Source organism: Sphaeroforma arctica (genome assembly GCF_001186125.1).
Source record: "Sphaeroforma arctica JP610 unplaced genomic scaffold supercont1.576, whole genome shotgun sequence".
Taxonomy (NCBI): domain Eukaryota; class Ichthyosporea; order Ichthyophonida; genus Sphaeroforma; species Sphaeroforma arctica.
The window spans coordinates 35,392-51,365 of NW_014039982.1; the positions used below are offsets into that span (position 1 = coordinate 35,392).

The 15,974-nt window shown below is 42.4% G+C and overlaps 4 protein-coding genes across 4 annotated transcripts; 2 read left to right on the forward strand and 2 right to left on the reverse strand.

Annotated features, from left to right (window-relative positions):
- Positions 1-254: 254 nt before the first annotated feature.
- Positions 255-4,242, reverse strand: SARC_07352 (hypothetical protein). Its single transcript, XM_014298714.1, has 7 exons — positions 4,011-4,242; positions 3,024-3,168; positions 2,664-2,749; positions 2,331-2,451; positions 1,637-1,815; positions 1,014-1,134; positions 255-673 (listed from the first exon to the last, which is right to left on the reverse strand). Exons 1-7 carry the CDS (start codon positions 4,169-4,171, stop codon positions 575-577), a joined length of 912 nt encoding a protein of 303 aa, XP_014154189.1. The 5' UTR covers positions 4,172-4,242; the 3' UTR covers positions 255-574.
- Positions 4,243-4,504: 262 nt separating this feature from the next.
- On the forward strand, positions 4,505-6,037 carry SARC_07353 (hypothetical protein). Its single transcript, XM_014298715.1, has one exon. It carries the CDS (start codon positions 4,525-4,527, stop codon positions 5,755-5,757), a length of 1,233 nt encoding a protein of 410 aa, XP_014154190.1. The 5' UTR covers positions 4,505-4,524; the 3' UTR covers positions 5,758-6,037.
- Positions 6,038-8,080: 2,043 nt separating this feature from the next.
- On the reverse strand, positions 8,081-11,062 carry SARC_07354 (hypothetical protein). The gene is made up of 7 exons (XM_014298716.1): positions 10,581-11,062; positions 9,912-9,993; positions 9,667-9,763; positions 9,217-9,340; positions 8,709-8,819; positions 8,482-8,547; positions 8,081-8,254 (listed from the first exon to the last, which is right to left on the reverse strand). Exons 1-7 carry the CDS (start codon positions 10,992-10,994, stop codon positions 8,156-8,158), a joined length of 993 nt encoding a protein of 330 aa, XP_014154191.1. The 5' UTR covers positions 10,995-11,062; the 3' UTR covers positions 8,081-8,155.
- A 677-nt stretch (positions 11,063-11,739) lies between these two features.
- On the forward strand, positions 11,740-14,215 carry SARC_07355 (hypothetical protein; the record flags this gene model as incomplete). Its single annotated transcript, XM_014298717.1, has 4 exons — positions 11,740-11,906; positions 12,907-13,058; positions 13,502-13,600; positions 14,060-14,215. The coding sequence occupies exons 1-4, from the start codon at positions 11,747-11,749 to the stop codon at positions 14,213-14,215; spliced, it is 567 nt and encodes a 188-aa protein (XP_014154192.1). The 5' UTR covers positions 11,740-11,746.
- Positions 14,216-15,974: the final 1,759 nt, after the last annotated feature.

Genomic DNA, 15,974 nt, shown 5'->3' on the forward strand with positions numbered 1-15,974 from the left:
ATATATATATACACACACACATATATATATATAAATATATATTTGATAGTACATATACGTATACATATGTATACACACACACTGATACATATATATACATGTATATGCTCATTTTTATTTATATATCTATATATATATATGTATAATATAAACATTTGATAATAAATATATATATACATATGCATACACTTACACACAGATACAGATATATATAAATATAAATATATATATATATATGTAAATAAGGTTCATAACTGCGCACATGCTCAAGAGCTCCTCTCACACACGTGTTCATATATTTGCACTTTCTACTGCTGATTGCAATATTGCCTGGCCCGCAGTGCAAGCTGAGCTGTTTTGAGCTGTTTAGTAAATAATGAATGGCTCAGAAGAACAGGTGTGTATGTCTCAATATAATCCAGTCGAGGTACAAAGCAGATCATACATGCATCCGAAAAAAAAGAAAGCTTTGTAGCCTCTTCAAGGTCCCATGAGCGCTAGAGTTGAACGCGATATTCCTTCGTTTTAATTACCCTCGCCTCAGGGTCACGCCGATAAGCTACATTGCCGCGTTCTAAAAATAAACCATGATAGGTGCGTTGGGACTGGGCCCCCTGAGAAGATATCCGATTCCAAGTACAGCCGCTACACCTACCAGTGCCGTCTGAGTTGGCTGTTAACAAGGCAAAAATATGGACTGTCAACATGGGAAAACGGGGAGAGAATCCCGATTTGTGTTCTGCCATTCTTTATACCTGATAATTTAGTATCCCGTACAAGCAATAGAAACTGCCTTGGCAGAGTGAACTTATCGGTGTAAGCTAAGCACAGATCTAAAACACTAAAACCCCTAAGGACACAAAGTGGCTATCATACACCATAGCTGTTCAGCCAAGTACCTTATTAATGCAGCATTCACTTTCCAGTTGATACCAGGGAAGGCAGAAAAAGATAAAACTCTACAAACCCTAAAGACACTGGCTACCATACACCATGACTGTTCAACCTAGTACCTTTTTATGCAGCATTCGCTTTCCAGTTGATACCAGGGAAGGCAGAATAAGATCCAACGTCATCGGATACTCTTCAATAGCCGCGCCAAACGGATGGCTGCCCTTTTGGCGACGGTAGTACCTGGAGGCCGGGCGGGATTCCCAGAGCGTGTAGGTTGTTAGAGTCATACGAGTTATACAGCCCAGACATATGAATTACAGGCGCGGCTTGTTCATCGTAAGAGATATACTGGGGGGTGGTACTGCTATCACGGGAGTTGTGTGTAGCCACAACGTCACTTGGCGGGAAAGGGTATACGCACACCATTCGTATACATGCTTGGTATATACATTGTTTTATCTGTACTATGTGCATCGCGATACCTTGATGTGCGCATACATACTTGGTCTGTACATTGTTTTGTCTGTACTATGTGCGTATACATGCTTGGTATATACATTGTTTTATCCGTACTATGTGCATCGACATACCTTGGTGTGCGTATACATGCTTGTTCTATGCATTGTTTTGTCTGTACTACGTGCGTATACATGCTTGGTCTATACATTGTTTTGTCTGTACTATGCGCGTATACATGCTTGGTATAAAAACTGGGTTATCTCTACTATGTGCCTCGACATACCTCGCAATGTTGCGTCTCTTTCCATCAACCCACAAACCAGATAACCGACTCACTTCCAAGTGACGCAACAACGCTATGCACGCGGTATCCGCCAAAGTAAATGTACCACCAACCATGTTCTGCTTTTGTTTCAAGTGAAGATCCAGTTCATCTAGGAATGCCTCGAGTTCCTCCATTTTCTGCGTGTACGGCACAAGCGATGTATGTGAATTGAAGAAGCGAAATGGCCACTAAAAAGAGGTTTAGGATTCAGAAACTTTGAAAGAAAAAATCCATTGCGTCCTATACCTAGTTACATGTACACATAGGTAGGCAAGTACCCATGATAGGTATATCCACGTGCTATAATTAACAATGGAGGACTTAAGTACCCATTTTAGGTAAATAGACAATGGGGGACTTAAGTACCCATAATAGGTATATCCACGTGCTGTAATCGACAATGGAGGACTTAAGCACCCATATTAGGTATGTCCAGGTGCTATAACTAACAATGGAGAACTTAAGTACCCATATTAGGTAAATCCACGTGCTATAATTGAAAATAGTGCTATAATTGACAATGGAGCACTAGTGAATAAGAGTATAATTCAAAATACAAAGCTATACATGACAAACAACCATATTAGCTCGACACAATTCAACAGCACTTATGTAAATTTTCTCATATTAATCAGATTGATCGAGTACTTACCTGGCTCGAAACATTATCGTCTTCCAGATCGTTAATCAGTTGCTGAGTCTTCTTGATCACATTGTCGTATGTACTTGCAAGCGCTGGATTGTCTTTCTTATGCTGTGTAGCCGTACCTAACCTGAAGGGCAACGATACAACTGTTCTTAGCGAATACCATAATACAATATTCAATTTCAGACTAGGAAGTGAGCTGAGACGATGACCCGTACTGCCAAGTAGGTCCGTTTGATTCCACTCGCAACGATGAACTCTGTGGGACTTCTCTGCACCATAGCTTCAGGAAAACATCACATAACAATCAATAACGCAATCTGTGGGTACAGTACACACCTTTGCATCAGCTTATCAATCGTCATATAACGAGCCACACCAGACTGTTTCCGATAGAGAACTGAGTTCGCCATACTGAGACATCGCTGGAGGGTAAGATGTATTTAGTGAGTACACCTGGTTATAGCAGAGATAGTTCACCTCGTATCAATATACTATCGGGCACCGTCCCATGCTGATAAAATTGTATTGGCAAAACCTCACGGAACACACTGCGAGACCAGAATGTAGTGAATGATGTAGGCCGATAAACTCGGGAAAATTAGATGATTATTCATGTCCGTACAATTTGATAAACATGCACGAGATTTCATCCACAAACCCGCACAATTAAACCAGCATCCGTATTCCTAAACACACCTTTGTCCAGTCAGTGTTCTCAGCCGACTGAGTAGCATCTGTCGGAACGACGGAGGGCTCTGGGAAGTTCTTCTCGATATATGAGCATATGTAGTGGACATCTGTAATCACTTTCTTGCCGTGCACAAGAGTTGGCACATCGGCGCTGCAGGTTGGTATATGACCCAAAAACAGTTAGAAAATGTAGTATACTTACAAAGCAAAAAGAACACCAATGTACACCTACAAGACTCACCCCCAAGAATCCTTCGGATAGCTACATTTATCAGATAGATGTAAACTCCCTATCCATGCAATATAAACTCGGGAGCTATAGATATATGCAGCAACTGACCTTGCCATTTCTCGCACTGAATTAGATACGAACTAATACATTGACTCTAAAAACTAATCTGGTACCTTTGCATGTAAAAGCAAATAAGCTATATAATGCGAGTTTTTCTTGAAAAGGTTTAGAACATCATCGGATTATATAGGACAAACAATTAATAGATGAATATGAATGAAAATGTATTTAATACAAATAAGAATATATATCCGAAAATACGAGTTTATCTATAGATACAGCTCTCCATCCATCCATCCATCCATCCATCCATATATATATATATATGAATATATTTATATGAACCTATTAAACATAAATGTAATGATATATATATAAGAACATATATGAAATGACATTATATATATATATATATATATATATATATATACGAGACTACCAAACGACTCCACACACACACACTACACACACACACACACATAATATATATATATATATATATATATATATATGAGTGTTTTCTTGAGTGTGTTGGTGCCTCCGTCTTCCCTTGTCAACGTGAGTGCGTGTATGTGTCTGTGGCTTTGTGTGTAGGGTTTAATGTACATATGTACATATAAATAAATTTAACATGCATGCAGGAAGATACCTGCATCCTTATTGATATATGTTTGTTGTGTTTGATCATTGTATATACATACTTCTCGTTAAGCTCCTCAATGTACCAGGGAGCAATATCTTCGTCAATTAGGGTATTCAACACAGAGTCCTCGTATGCCACATCCTTTGCTTCCAACACCTGTCGTACCACCATCGACTCCACGCCAGGTGGGAAATGAAACAGAAGAACTGTACCGGCCATACTGACCTATTATTATTCTCGGAACGTTCGTTTAAGTCGTGTTCGATGGATACACTTACGGGAATGTAAGCAATGTCTCGCCCCTTTGTAGTCCAGCAGACTTCAACATCTCACCCTTGGACCACACCAAGACGAAACTTCGAAGTCCCCCCAAAAAAATCAAATACAAATCGGTCACGCATTTTTTTCGAATTCATTTTATTGTAAAACATAGAAATCGACATATAGCCTCCACTCCAGGAGTCCAGTGCCCCGCTAAAATAGAAACAAATATTTATAAACTGAGAAAGCATAGCCAGATGAAATCAAACCTGATAAGCGCGTGCATAATATAGTACATACATACCTGCACTATGCACACAAGCAGGAACCTTCTGCATGCACAGAAGGCATGTACGCGTTACAGAAGTGTTTCAGAGGTTGGGTTGCCGGAAGCTGTGCTCAGGCATTCGCAGCGCAACTATGCCACACACAATCGCAATGTGCAAATTCAGAACAGAGAACACCCCGCCTTACAACAGTCTGCAAATATCTCTCACACAATGAATGGGAAAGCAAAGCAGTTGCTCTGTCCTAAGGTCCGTTCAGTTAGTTTTATACAGTATAGGGGTAACCAAACACAGGCTTCCGTGACAACCACACCTGTATTCGATAACAGTGCACTGAAGTATGAACATATGCACACGCTCCCCTTCTCATCTGCTATGGGTGCTGAGGTCACAGGCGTGGACCTGAGCATGTTCAGTGATTCCGATATAGATTCATCTTGCACTTGGAGTGACTCTCATAAGCATGATGTATTTCAAGAGATACGTCAAGCGCTCTTCCGGCACAAGATGCTCTTCTTCAGGAACCAAGTTAATCTCACACACGTACACCACCAACACTTTGCTTCATTGTTTGGGCCTTTCGCGAAGGATGCCTATCCATCGACTATACACGGATGTGAGCATGTCAAACCCGTTATTAAAGAAGCACACACACATGTACGCATGGTGTTTGGCTCGGGCTGGCACACAGACTCGCCCTTTCTGGCTGGACCACCGCATATCACCACCTTAAGGAGTGTATGTGTACCACCCTATGGAGGGGATACTATATTCGCCAACACTTCTTTGGCGTACAGCACGCTTTCAGAGACTATGCAGTGTGTAATAGAGCCACTGATGGTGCGCATGTCATTGAAGGATGTACTGGCACAAGCTCAGGTGGATGCCGGCGACGATGAGACCACCCCTCTAGGCCGACTGGCAGCTACGAAGTACAAGGGTGTGTCTGCGGATGTGCTGCAAGGGGTGAGGGGGACATTACACAGGCTGGTGGGTGTGCACCCGGTGACATGGGAGAAGGCATTGTTTGTGGATGGTACGTATACAGCGGGGATAGACGGTATGAGCGACTTGGAGTCCCGGGCCATAGTAGTGTTCCTGCTGCAACACATCACACAGCCAGCGTACACGTGCAGGTTAAGATGGGAGAAGGATATGCTGGTGATCTGGGACAACCGGCTGTGTATTCACCAGGCCATGAACGATTACGATGGGCATCGGCGAGAGCTGTACAGAACCACCAACCGCTGCGTGTGAGAGAGATACTACAACAGAGTCTATCACGATTATCAAGTGAGTTATAGTTTACAACAATTAATCGCACGTACAAATGGCTTCGCGTCACTGTGACGGGACGGCGTATCTGCCCCCATGTATATGTATCGGAGGCTATTTTTAACTCTCTCTAGTTGGATTTTTATACACATTACAACTAGTGCTGAAAGATACATCACTCCAGGAGTAGACACCTATACTTATGTCTCGCCAAAGGACAGAAACTTACCCCTCTATACGACATACTTATGTCAACTGTCACTTAATACTTATTCAAACTTTACTCTCTAAACCTAACCAATAACAAGAGTTATATACCCCACATAAGCACACTTCTACCGGCGCAATAGAAAGAGATTAAGACAAAGACCAACACTCATTTATAAACCTAAAGGCGAAACATATTGCCACTAACACTAAAGCATACTCAACCCCGCTGACTCGTCACCACCTATCCAACATTTACCAATAGGAGGAAGATGACATATAGCTAAGTTACACACTAACGCTGAAGACGCTTTTGTTTGAAGACATATTCCTATCCCCTGTGGGTACTACAATAAAGTTATGTTGGGTGCATACGTAAGCTACAGTTGGTTATCTATCCTACCCTAGCACCAGTGATTGGTTCAGTTCCATTAGGCCAATAGAATCGAGTACCTTACCCATCGGCATATGAGTATTGGCTATACAACATAGTTGTAGGGTTGAGTAAACATAAGGTTCTATAGTTTCTCCACAAGTGGGTAGCCCACAGAGATCAGGAGAAAAGTCTATATTTTTCAATGTATGTGTATTATATGCATGTGTATATCTATCTAGGTATATGTGTAGACATGTGTGACCCCTCTTGCTAAAAGATAGATGATCCCCGCGGAGCCGGGATATCACTTCGGAATAATAGTGTATAGGGTAAGATAATATATCACTCTATGGGTGTACATACCTACCTACAAAGATATCTCAGGTGACCCTGTCTCTCTTAGGGTATGGGTGTAGGTGTGAGTGTGGTGTGCATTGGGTACCCTTTTGTTCTCGTGGTACTGGGACATATGATGAGTAGTGAGATGGAGGGATAGTGTATAAGGGCTACCTATGAGTGTAAGGTGATAAATATAGTTGAGAGGGAGCTATGTGGCTGTGTATAATAAATTAAGTAGTGATAGATAGATGTTTGTAACTACTGTGGTAGATGGGGAGTAAGTAACAGGCGGTCAATGGTATAGTTTTTGTGATGATATTGAATTGAGCTAAAAATACAACACAAGGGGACATCTTATCCCGGGTTAAATTTATATAATTCTCACCTGTGATGTCATTCTTAATCTTATTACATTGCATTAATAACCATGGCTAGATATTACCCCAATTCAGTATAGTCTATATCCCCTCTGTTTTAGTTCCCTATTCAACTAGTATATCTGTGTTACACTCATAGCTCTATACATCTATGTCTCCCTCTCTAAACCTATACTCCATATACTTACTACACTTAGTCACACTCTATCACCCATATATCTACTAGTAGACAGTCATATATAGGATCTATAGCTATAGGCGTGAGGGAGTATAATGTGGCTAGTGTATCAGTCACATCTACTCTATTGCAGATAGTGATAAAGGGATCCGAGAGCAAAAGGTGCCCTGAGTGTCGTCAGAGAGGTGCCACTAGGAGATTATAGGTTCGATGGAATCCCTCGTGGGATGCCTTTCCCTCCTTTGCAAACATCGACATAGCTCCTTCTCAACCTCAATTATCACAGGATAGCTCATTCTTTCATCCCAAATGATAGCCTCCGAATCTTCTAGATGAGGCAAATTTGTTTTATGATGTGGAAGGGATGCATTGCACGATAGCTTTTCAATTGCAGTACTTTTGTGTTGTGTTGCCCAGTTTTTAACTGATCCTGTTATACAGGGATACTTTACCAGGGGTCGGGTTAAGTGCGGTCACCCTACTTCTTTACTGCAAAGCTGACTGTGTGTTGGGACAAGGGGGTATGTCTTACATAGACTTACTTCACAAGCCTTGAGGACATTCTAATAAATCTGATGCCCTCCAGGTGCAGTTATTGTAAAACCCTACAAACACTTTGTAAAGGACACTGTCACCTTAGTGAACCATTCCAATACTAAGCTTGTCTGTTGAAGGTGGGGGCAAACTCCATATCAGGCCTTCTTCTAGCCTCACACTATCTGATTACGGATTTTGGTTAAAAATTGATACTAGGCTACATTTTGGTCATATCAGTATAGATCAACCCTACTGATCCAATCTAGTCTGTTTGTGCACGATTGTTCGATTTGGCTTATCATGATATACAAGACAAACCTTCAGTGCGTCACATTTTGCATGTTAATCAGATCGAATTGCTCGGATTTATTCCGTTTTTTTTGCCTTTTCCGGTCTGTATTTGCCCAAAATTGCAATACTCCGTTTTCGGTTCTTTGCGTATTTGTCCTTGTTGGAGTCGAAAACCTTTAATGTGAACGAAGAAAGAAGTCATTCGAACATGATAACCCAGCACGGAGAAAAACTACGCGCTCAAAGATGAATATGACCGCTGGTTGATATACAACACACTAATCCGATTAACTGATATGCGACACCAAAAACCCGACTCTCTGGAATACAAACATGTCAAATACTATATTGAGATCCAACGCGAGACCTTCAACTCAATCTTCGTGAGAAAACGGGCGTACCTCTTTTAGGCCGGCTACGTACTTCTGATGGTACTCGTCAATCTGCTCCTTTGTGGGGTATTGGAGCTACAGCAGACCCGAAGGTAGGCACAAAAATGCAGAGATGACACGTGTTAATACCGTACCACACGAGGCCACAGCAGTGTATACAATCTAAAGAGCTCTCGTCATGAGACGAAAGTAGCAATATGTAAGAAACGAAGTAAATGAACGAATATACGACATACCATGGGGACGTCGATCGGGTTGCCGGTTACGACCGTCACAAGGCCGTGGAAAGGTGTCATCAGCTTTGTGTTTGTGAGAGCGACCGGCGCGAACCCAATAGCATCTTGAATCTACGTACATACGCAACACGCGAGGAGAAAATAACCATATTTGTTGAGAGTGCCCCCCCCCCCCCCGGGTTGCTTCGAGCATAGAAGCAACTATGTGCCGCATATGATAAATGCAACATCTATGTTTCTTAAACTCAGCGGCTGCATTGATAGAGTGGAAAACTATCTACCGCGATGATTTCTTATCACTCCATATCTCTAATGTAGATAGCACGATCACGCAACTTGTTGCTAAAATTATCGGCTCAAATATGAATACGTCAGAATTGAGCGACCTTTACAGCCCGGTAAGCAATAGCAACAAGTGTCTGGTCCTGAAACGCACGCTCTCGTGAACGTGTCTGACCAGGCCCTACTACTGATCCGAAAAAAAAAAGCCATACACAGTTGTGCGTACCTTAGATTGTTGGTCACGGAAAGCGGAACCGCGCTCATTGACCTTCTGAGTGAAGAGATCGGTCTCTCCAAAGCCGAATGTGGGCACCAGAGTAGCACCATTCTTCATGGCAACCCGGATAAAACTGCAGGATGATAAACGGGTTGAAAGTCCGGTGGTTAGTTGCGCAATTAAGTGTAAACTACAACCATCAACCAGGATGCCAACAATTGAAAAGAAACGCAAAGGGGGTGTTGGACGGTCTCGCATTGATAGTGATTGATGGACAGTGTACTATCACGACATACTTTTTTTTGTACATTTCTCTGTACAGTTAAGTGTACAGTCTAGTGTACGTCAATGTTCTTGCATACACAATCACGTTCTCCAAACAAACCAAGCATTGCGAGCCATAGCGAAGACTACAAGATACATACCAGATAGTGTCTCCACGTTCCCAACAATACTTACCCCTTGCGATCGGCCAAGGTCAGGTCAAAGGTGCCCGGATGTGCATCAAGCGACTCGGCAGCGCCACCCAGAGGAATGCAGCAACTCTGTCCAGGTCCTGCAAATCAAAAGACAGTCAGTGCACAAAATAAAAATAGATCCGGGCCACCATGTGACGCTTAACGCTGTGTGTATTTCCTGGAGTGCCGAAGTACATACGGTATTTTATACACAGGATGCTCACTCTACTGCACAGTCCAACTTACCATGCTGGAGAATGTAATTGAAAGATTCCTTATCTGCATCAGCCAGTCCAAGGGATAGGATAAACTCTCGGAAGAAAGGGATCTGCAAATGTATTATCAGACATGATACTTGAGATATCTAGTATATATTTGGAGGATAAGTGTAATTTAGTACGAAAAAGTCTTCCATCTAAACATTGTTATCCGGATGGTACGAGATTCAGGAGCATATCGTCACACTCAACGGACCCGTTACACTAGTTTTGCCAAATTCATTCCATTAACACTCAGAAACTACGTCTGACAAATACAAATCAACTGTATTAAGAGTTCAATAAGAAGGATCAAATCTGCTATCAGAATAAGTAGGACCTGTATCACAGCGAAAGAACAAGTATACACTGTAGTATAGAAACATATAACAATTTCGCCATGCAAAAGCAAGTAAGTGCATTTTGTGTACCTGAACCAGGAGTGAGTATCACGTAGCAGTGACAACCGCACCTATATCTATATTCCACAGTCGGAAGACATGAATAAAATATTCTTGGATATAAAAGTCAGAGGACTGTGACATACATAGTAGAGACAGCGCGTGTTGTGTACCTTGGGCCAAGGAGTGGGTGCACAACGAACAGTGGACAACGATTGACACATTCGTCACAAAAACGGAAGTATACGCTTATATACCTTGAACCATGGAGTGAGTGTCATGAGATGGACATCCAACCCAGGGAAGACATCCTTGAAGCCTGCTCCATTAGTTCCGAATGCACCAAAGGCCCCCATACATATAATACCGTGAGGGTGATATCCGAAGATGTAGTTCTTAGTAGGGTCTAAGTCGCACATCTTCTCGAGTCGCACTGGAAAGTACGAGCACCATATCTCCCAAATGGGTAGGCAACGGAACCACATTAAAGTGCGAGACCCTCGCAAATGAGCCTTCTCGAATACGATTACGATGAAGTATAGCACCATCCAGTCCCAGTAGAAGTATGTCATGAGCACGGTCACTAATAAGGAGATGATTGGTAGGACAGTGTACCCTACCACCATGGCCTTGGCGAAGGGGCCCTCATTAGGACTGATGGATTCATTCATTTTCAAACAACGCGCGCAACGCACGCACGCACACACTTACAATTGAAGTTGGCAGTTTAGTCGCTTATCAGCTGCGTGTACGGAATATCTTTCGGCCTTGTTTTATTATATTTAGAGCAGCAGGCGCCAGCAGCTGAAAAGCAAAACACCGTTTTTGGTATAAATCTAAAATCTCTCTGATTGAATATTATCATATGATCATTTTTATATTTTACTCTAAAAGTGAGAGAAGAGTATTTTTTTGTGTGTATGTACAAGTGTACATACATAGTAGACTCTCTACTAGTAGTAGAGCGGGTTGCGGGGCTTAGTCACCTTTTTTTTAAATTTGTTTTTGTATAAGAAAACAATAACGGTCAAATTTTTGGGAGGCTACATCACGGCCATCTTGGAGTCCGTCAGCCGTATTTTTTTCTTTTTCAATAGGGTCATGGACTCATGTTTTAGTCTTGAAATTTTTAGAATTTGCCCCCCATACATAGAGGGAGTCCGTTTTTGGAAAAATTACATCTTTTTATGTTCTTTTCCACGCTTCACTGTGGCACAGTCCACACTCCAAATTGGGGGGGGGGGGGGGTTTAAACGTTAACAATATGTATATTTATAGCGTTTACGTTAGACTTTTAGGCACACTTCACACGGTTTCTTGGGTTTTGTATTATTAAGTCTCTTTATTAGGACTCTTGGGTTTACGCTTTGTATACTTAATTGGTACGCAACGAGCAAAACTCTCTGATTCACTACTCGCAACCATGTCGTTTATAAGCAAGTATCGGTGGAGTGTCGACGATTCGGCCGTGTTACGCGTGGGTGTGCCAGCTACACGATCTAATACAATCGCACGTGTAGTTACCAGTCCTGCGGTGAACACTGGAGATGCGGGCCGCACCTGGTCGTCGTTCAACTCACAAAGTATGTTCGAGCATGACTGCCAACGTTTAACTATTTGTATATGTGGTTGAGTATTATATACATACGAACGCGTGTCGATGTCTGTGCGTAATATCAGTGGGTAACTCTAGAAATAAACGGTACATGTAGTAGATATAACCAATATAGGATCGCGCACACATACAAAGTCTGATGTATTGTTCCGTTGTATGTGCCTATCATCGTTCGACTTTAACTTGGCAAATAAGAACATAATTTCAAGCGGTTGTGTACAGATTCATGTACATCGTTCATGGGCGTGACCAGTTGAACCGTAAATTCGAAAAACTATACATAGATATATGCGACGTCAGTATCGGCTCCATCTGCTAGTACTGGCATGATATAGCGAACGATGTATTCATTTCTGTATATGTAAGTTTGCGCTCAGATAACCGCATCTGTTAATGTGGGAATAATAGGGATGATTTTCTTTGTAAGGATTTGGCAGGAACTAAAACTTGTTTGACGAGATACAATAGCTGAAGTGACGGAATAGTACTGACTGTTTATCCTGTTTCTCCTGTCGGAATCCCCGCGATTGTTCGGTTACATATTCATATACTTTTGAGAAGTGTAATAGTATGCCTGCAAATTATAGACGTCTTATACTGCTGATAGCCTGTAGTTGAATAAATAGATGTAATCAGAAACAATCTCGAGAACAGCTACATTGTGCACCCTACATTTTCCTTTAGGGCCACTATCCGTGCACCCTACATTTGGCTTTAGGGCTACTATTTAAAATCACCACTGTCCTTATTGAAAAGCTTGAAACATATCGATTTTTGCTATTGATCCTCTCAGCATCTTATATAGGTGCAAGTTTTCCATTCACTGCCCCACACACCTGCGCATGTGTCAATACTTTTGCATCAATTTCTGTACCCAGATGCATCCCTCCTATCCTGTCTATGAACTCAAGAATGCGCTCGATGTGTTTAAACTGAAATTTGCAAACACGATACACTATCAACGACAGCGAACTCCCCTACCATACTCCCTGGGCGCAAGGCATTTGCTGCGAGCTTTATAGATTCGGACGAAGACATCTTTTCGGCTATTGCAGCCGGAGACTTAAATGCGGTACACATTTCCATGCAAAGCGGGACCGACCCGAACGTTATCGATGCTGTAAGTCTACTGCTCGAAATGATTATGTAATCTGAAGATTTAGGAATAGCCAATATGTGTATGACTCACAGGTTGAGATTGTGAAATGCAGGCGATGGTGTACGGGATAGTCGTACGTGTGGCACAAACGATTGCTCTGTAGTGCTGATTGCTTGTTGAATCATATTTGGTTCAAAATCTCGTGAATGCATTTAATAAGCTGGATAAGCAGTTGTATAATTTGCGCGTCGATGTGTGTTATATCTCATATCAGTTATATGTGTATAACCTTTTGCTTGGCGGAATGTCGTTCACGATATAAAAATCATCGTAGCACTTCACGGAAGCGCACATTCACTATGCTCCGCCAGACACCTCAGTCGCTACTGATTGTCGTCGTAAAAAACAACACGAAGTCGGTCTTAGCTCTTGCTACGCAATGTATCTTTTCCCCCATCCAACAGTTCCAAGAACCCGCTCTACACTATGTGATCAGGCGGCAGAACCGGAGGATATTCAGTTTATTCATCACCTTAGGGGTTAACGTGAATGCTAGTGATCTGGTATGTCATTCATTTATAGTGCGGGGATTAAGTTTAGTCGCTATTACTGTAGGATTCTATGGCGATGTATGTCGTTGTATCCTAACCTCCCTCTCGTTGACACCTGTTTGCGTTCATTTTCAGCAAATTGCACGTCTAAATATATCCCTGCTGATCGAACGAGCTTCATATATATCAGCCTAAACCCTGCGATCATCATTCATGGTAAATACTGTTCTAAGCTAGCACCTGAACTTACTATGCTGTATCACATAAACTTTGTCTATGCTGTATCACATAAAACTTCCTCTGTGTTGTATCATATAAAATTTTGTCTATGCTGTATCATAGAAACTTTGTTTATGCTGTATCACATAATCTTTGTCTATGCTGTATCACATAAACTTTCTCTATGCTGTATCACATATCCTTTGTCTATGCTGTATCACATAAATTTTCTCTATCGGCTGGTAACATCAGTTCGGGCGTACGGCGCTTCATGTGGCAGTGGGAGGGGAAGACTCGCTATTTGTCGACTACCTGTTGCGCGCTGGAGCGAACCCAGCAAAACAAGATCAGGTTGGTGTGGTGAGTGTCTTATCTGAAATGTCTGCTCGTTTGTCTACGGCGGTTTAAGATCAGGTTGGTGTGGTGAGTGTCTTATCTGAAAAGTCTGCTCGTTTCTCTACGGTGGTTTGTTTGTACTGGGCCCCACCTGAATTGGTGACATGAGGTCGTGCTACGTTGGCGTGTCAGCTTGCATATGCGAGATTGTAGCAATCGAATATGGCAGTTTAACACTGATTATACCGAACACACTCTGTATTGCACAAATATGCAGAACAATTCGAAGGTACGAAATCGCACACAATCTATTCGCTGCCTACGAGAACGTGCACTGCAACATAGTGACGTCTTACTGTACTACGGGAACACATAGCGTAACGTATATGTCAAATGAATAGTGGATAATCCAGCTCATACACCTCTGCTATACTGCATCTAGTTCGGCAACACCCCTTTACATCTAGCTGTCAGATCAGAGGCAGTCGAGGCAATGGCACTGTTGATGGATGCGGACTCGTCAATCATTGATATGACAAACTTGGTATGCTTATGCGGCATTGTGCATTGGGTTGCAAAGCCCGGATCTTATTAGGCTGCACCACATTAATCAAATACACTCGTACTATATACCACTTTAATTGCTTGTTGTGAACGACCTAAGTGAATCAAACACGCCCGATAGCTGGTGCATTGGTTGCCCAAATCTCTACTGGTAGTGTATGTACAGTGGTAGATGAGCCCAGTGCATTGGTTGCCCATATCTCTACTGGTAGTGTATGTACAGTAGTAGATAAACCCAGTGCATTGGTTGCCCATATATCTACTGGTAGTGTACCCACGGTAGTAGTTGAGCCTACGATCGCGCCTCAGCACCTCGGCGCAGTACGTTACCAGGCTGTAACGCAAATCGATTCATGCACAAAACAGTATCCGGTCCGGATAAACAACCTCTTTTTAAATAAGTATATATTAGTGTGGTTGTTTTAAGTAATGATGTATACTATACCGGTTAAAAATACGATCCGACATAAAATGGCAGTATACATGCATTGACGTTTCATGTACTGAATTGGTATGATTGAGATGAACCACTTCCCAGTATCTCGCACACAACACTCACTGGTTGTCATGCACTGAGTCCATATCGTAGGTAGGTGCAGGTGAACGTCAATACGCACTGAACTGAGGACAGTTTGCGATCTACCTACTTAATCCATAACACAGGAAGGAGTCACTGCCCTCCATTCTACACATAGTACTCAATAGTTAGGTGAAGCGCAGGTCAATACGCACTAAGGACAGTTTTAGATCTACCTACTTGATCCATAACACAGGGAGGAGTCACTCCCCTCCATTTTGCACATAGTACTCACTGGTTGGGTGAAGCGCAGGCCAATACGCACAGAGGACAGTTTTAGATCTACCTACTTAATCCATAACACAGGAAGGGGTCACTGCCCTCCATCTCGCCGTGAAGCACAAGTCAATATACAGCACAGCCTTTCTGCTGAAACGAGGTGCGAAGGGGAAGCAGAGCTTATGGCAGCACGCACCATCCGAAGACTTTCTCACACGGGCGATGCACCTGACCAACGCACCCGGGGGAAAGTTCGGGACTTTACACGAAGGCTTAGGCAGGGAGATTGAGGATCGGATACAGAAGGGTATGATGAAAGCTTACACGACTGTTTGGTGGTGTTTATTTCAATTGTAAACATATTGCGTCGTGAGTCCTGCCATGATTGTATCTCTGCCACATGTCTAGTGTGTGGTTTGTGAACGGGACACCAAGACCGCGTTCTGTGGATTCGACCACTAGTATATGTAA

Bases quoted from the DNA above. Each gene is read 5' to 3' on its own strand.
- SARC_07352 (XM_014298714.1), bottom strand. From the start codon at position 4,171: ATGGCCGGTACAGTTCTTCTGTTTCATTTCCCACCTGGCGTGGAGTCG. The intron at 3,169-4,010 runs GTATGTATATAC...ACCAACCTGCAG, and splicing joins ATTGAGGAGCTTAACGAGAA to CGCCGATGTGCCAACTCTTG. The intron at 2,452-2,663 runs GTGTGTACTGTA...GTTGCCCTTCAG, and splicing joins ATTGATAAGCTGATGCAAAG to GTTAGGTACGGCTACACAGC.
- SARC_07353 (XM_014298715.1), top strand. From the start codon at position 4,525: ATGCACACAAGCAGGAACCTTCTGCATGCACAGAAGGCATGTACGCGT.
- SARC_07354 (XM_014298716.1), bottom strand. From the start codon at position 10,994: ATGAATGAATCCATCAGTCCTAATGAGGGCCCCTTCGCCAAGGCCATG. The intron at 9,994-10,580 runs GTATATAAGCGT...ATACATTTGCAG, and splicing joins CACTCACTCCATGGTTCAAG to ATCCCTTTCTTCCGAGAGTT. The intron at 9,764-9,911 runs GTAAGTTGGACT...TTTGATTTGCAG, and splicing joins CAATTACATTCTCCAGCATG to GACCTGGACAGAGTTGCTGC.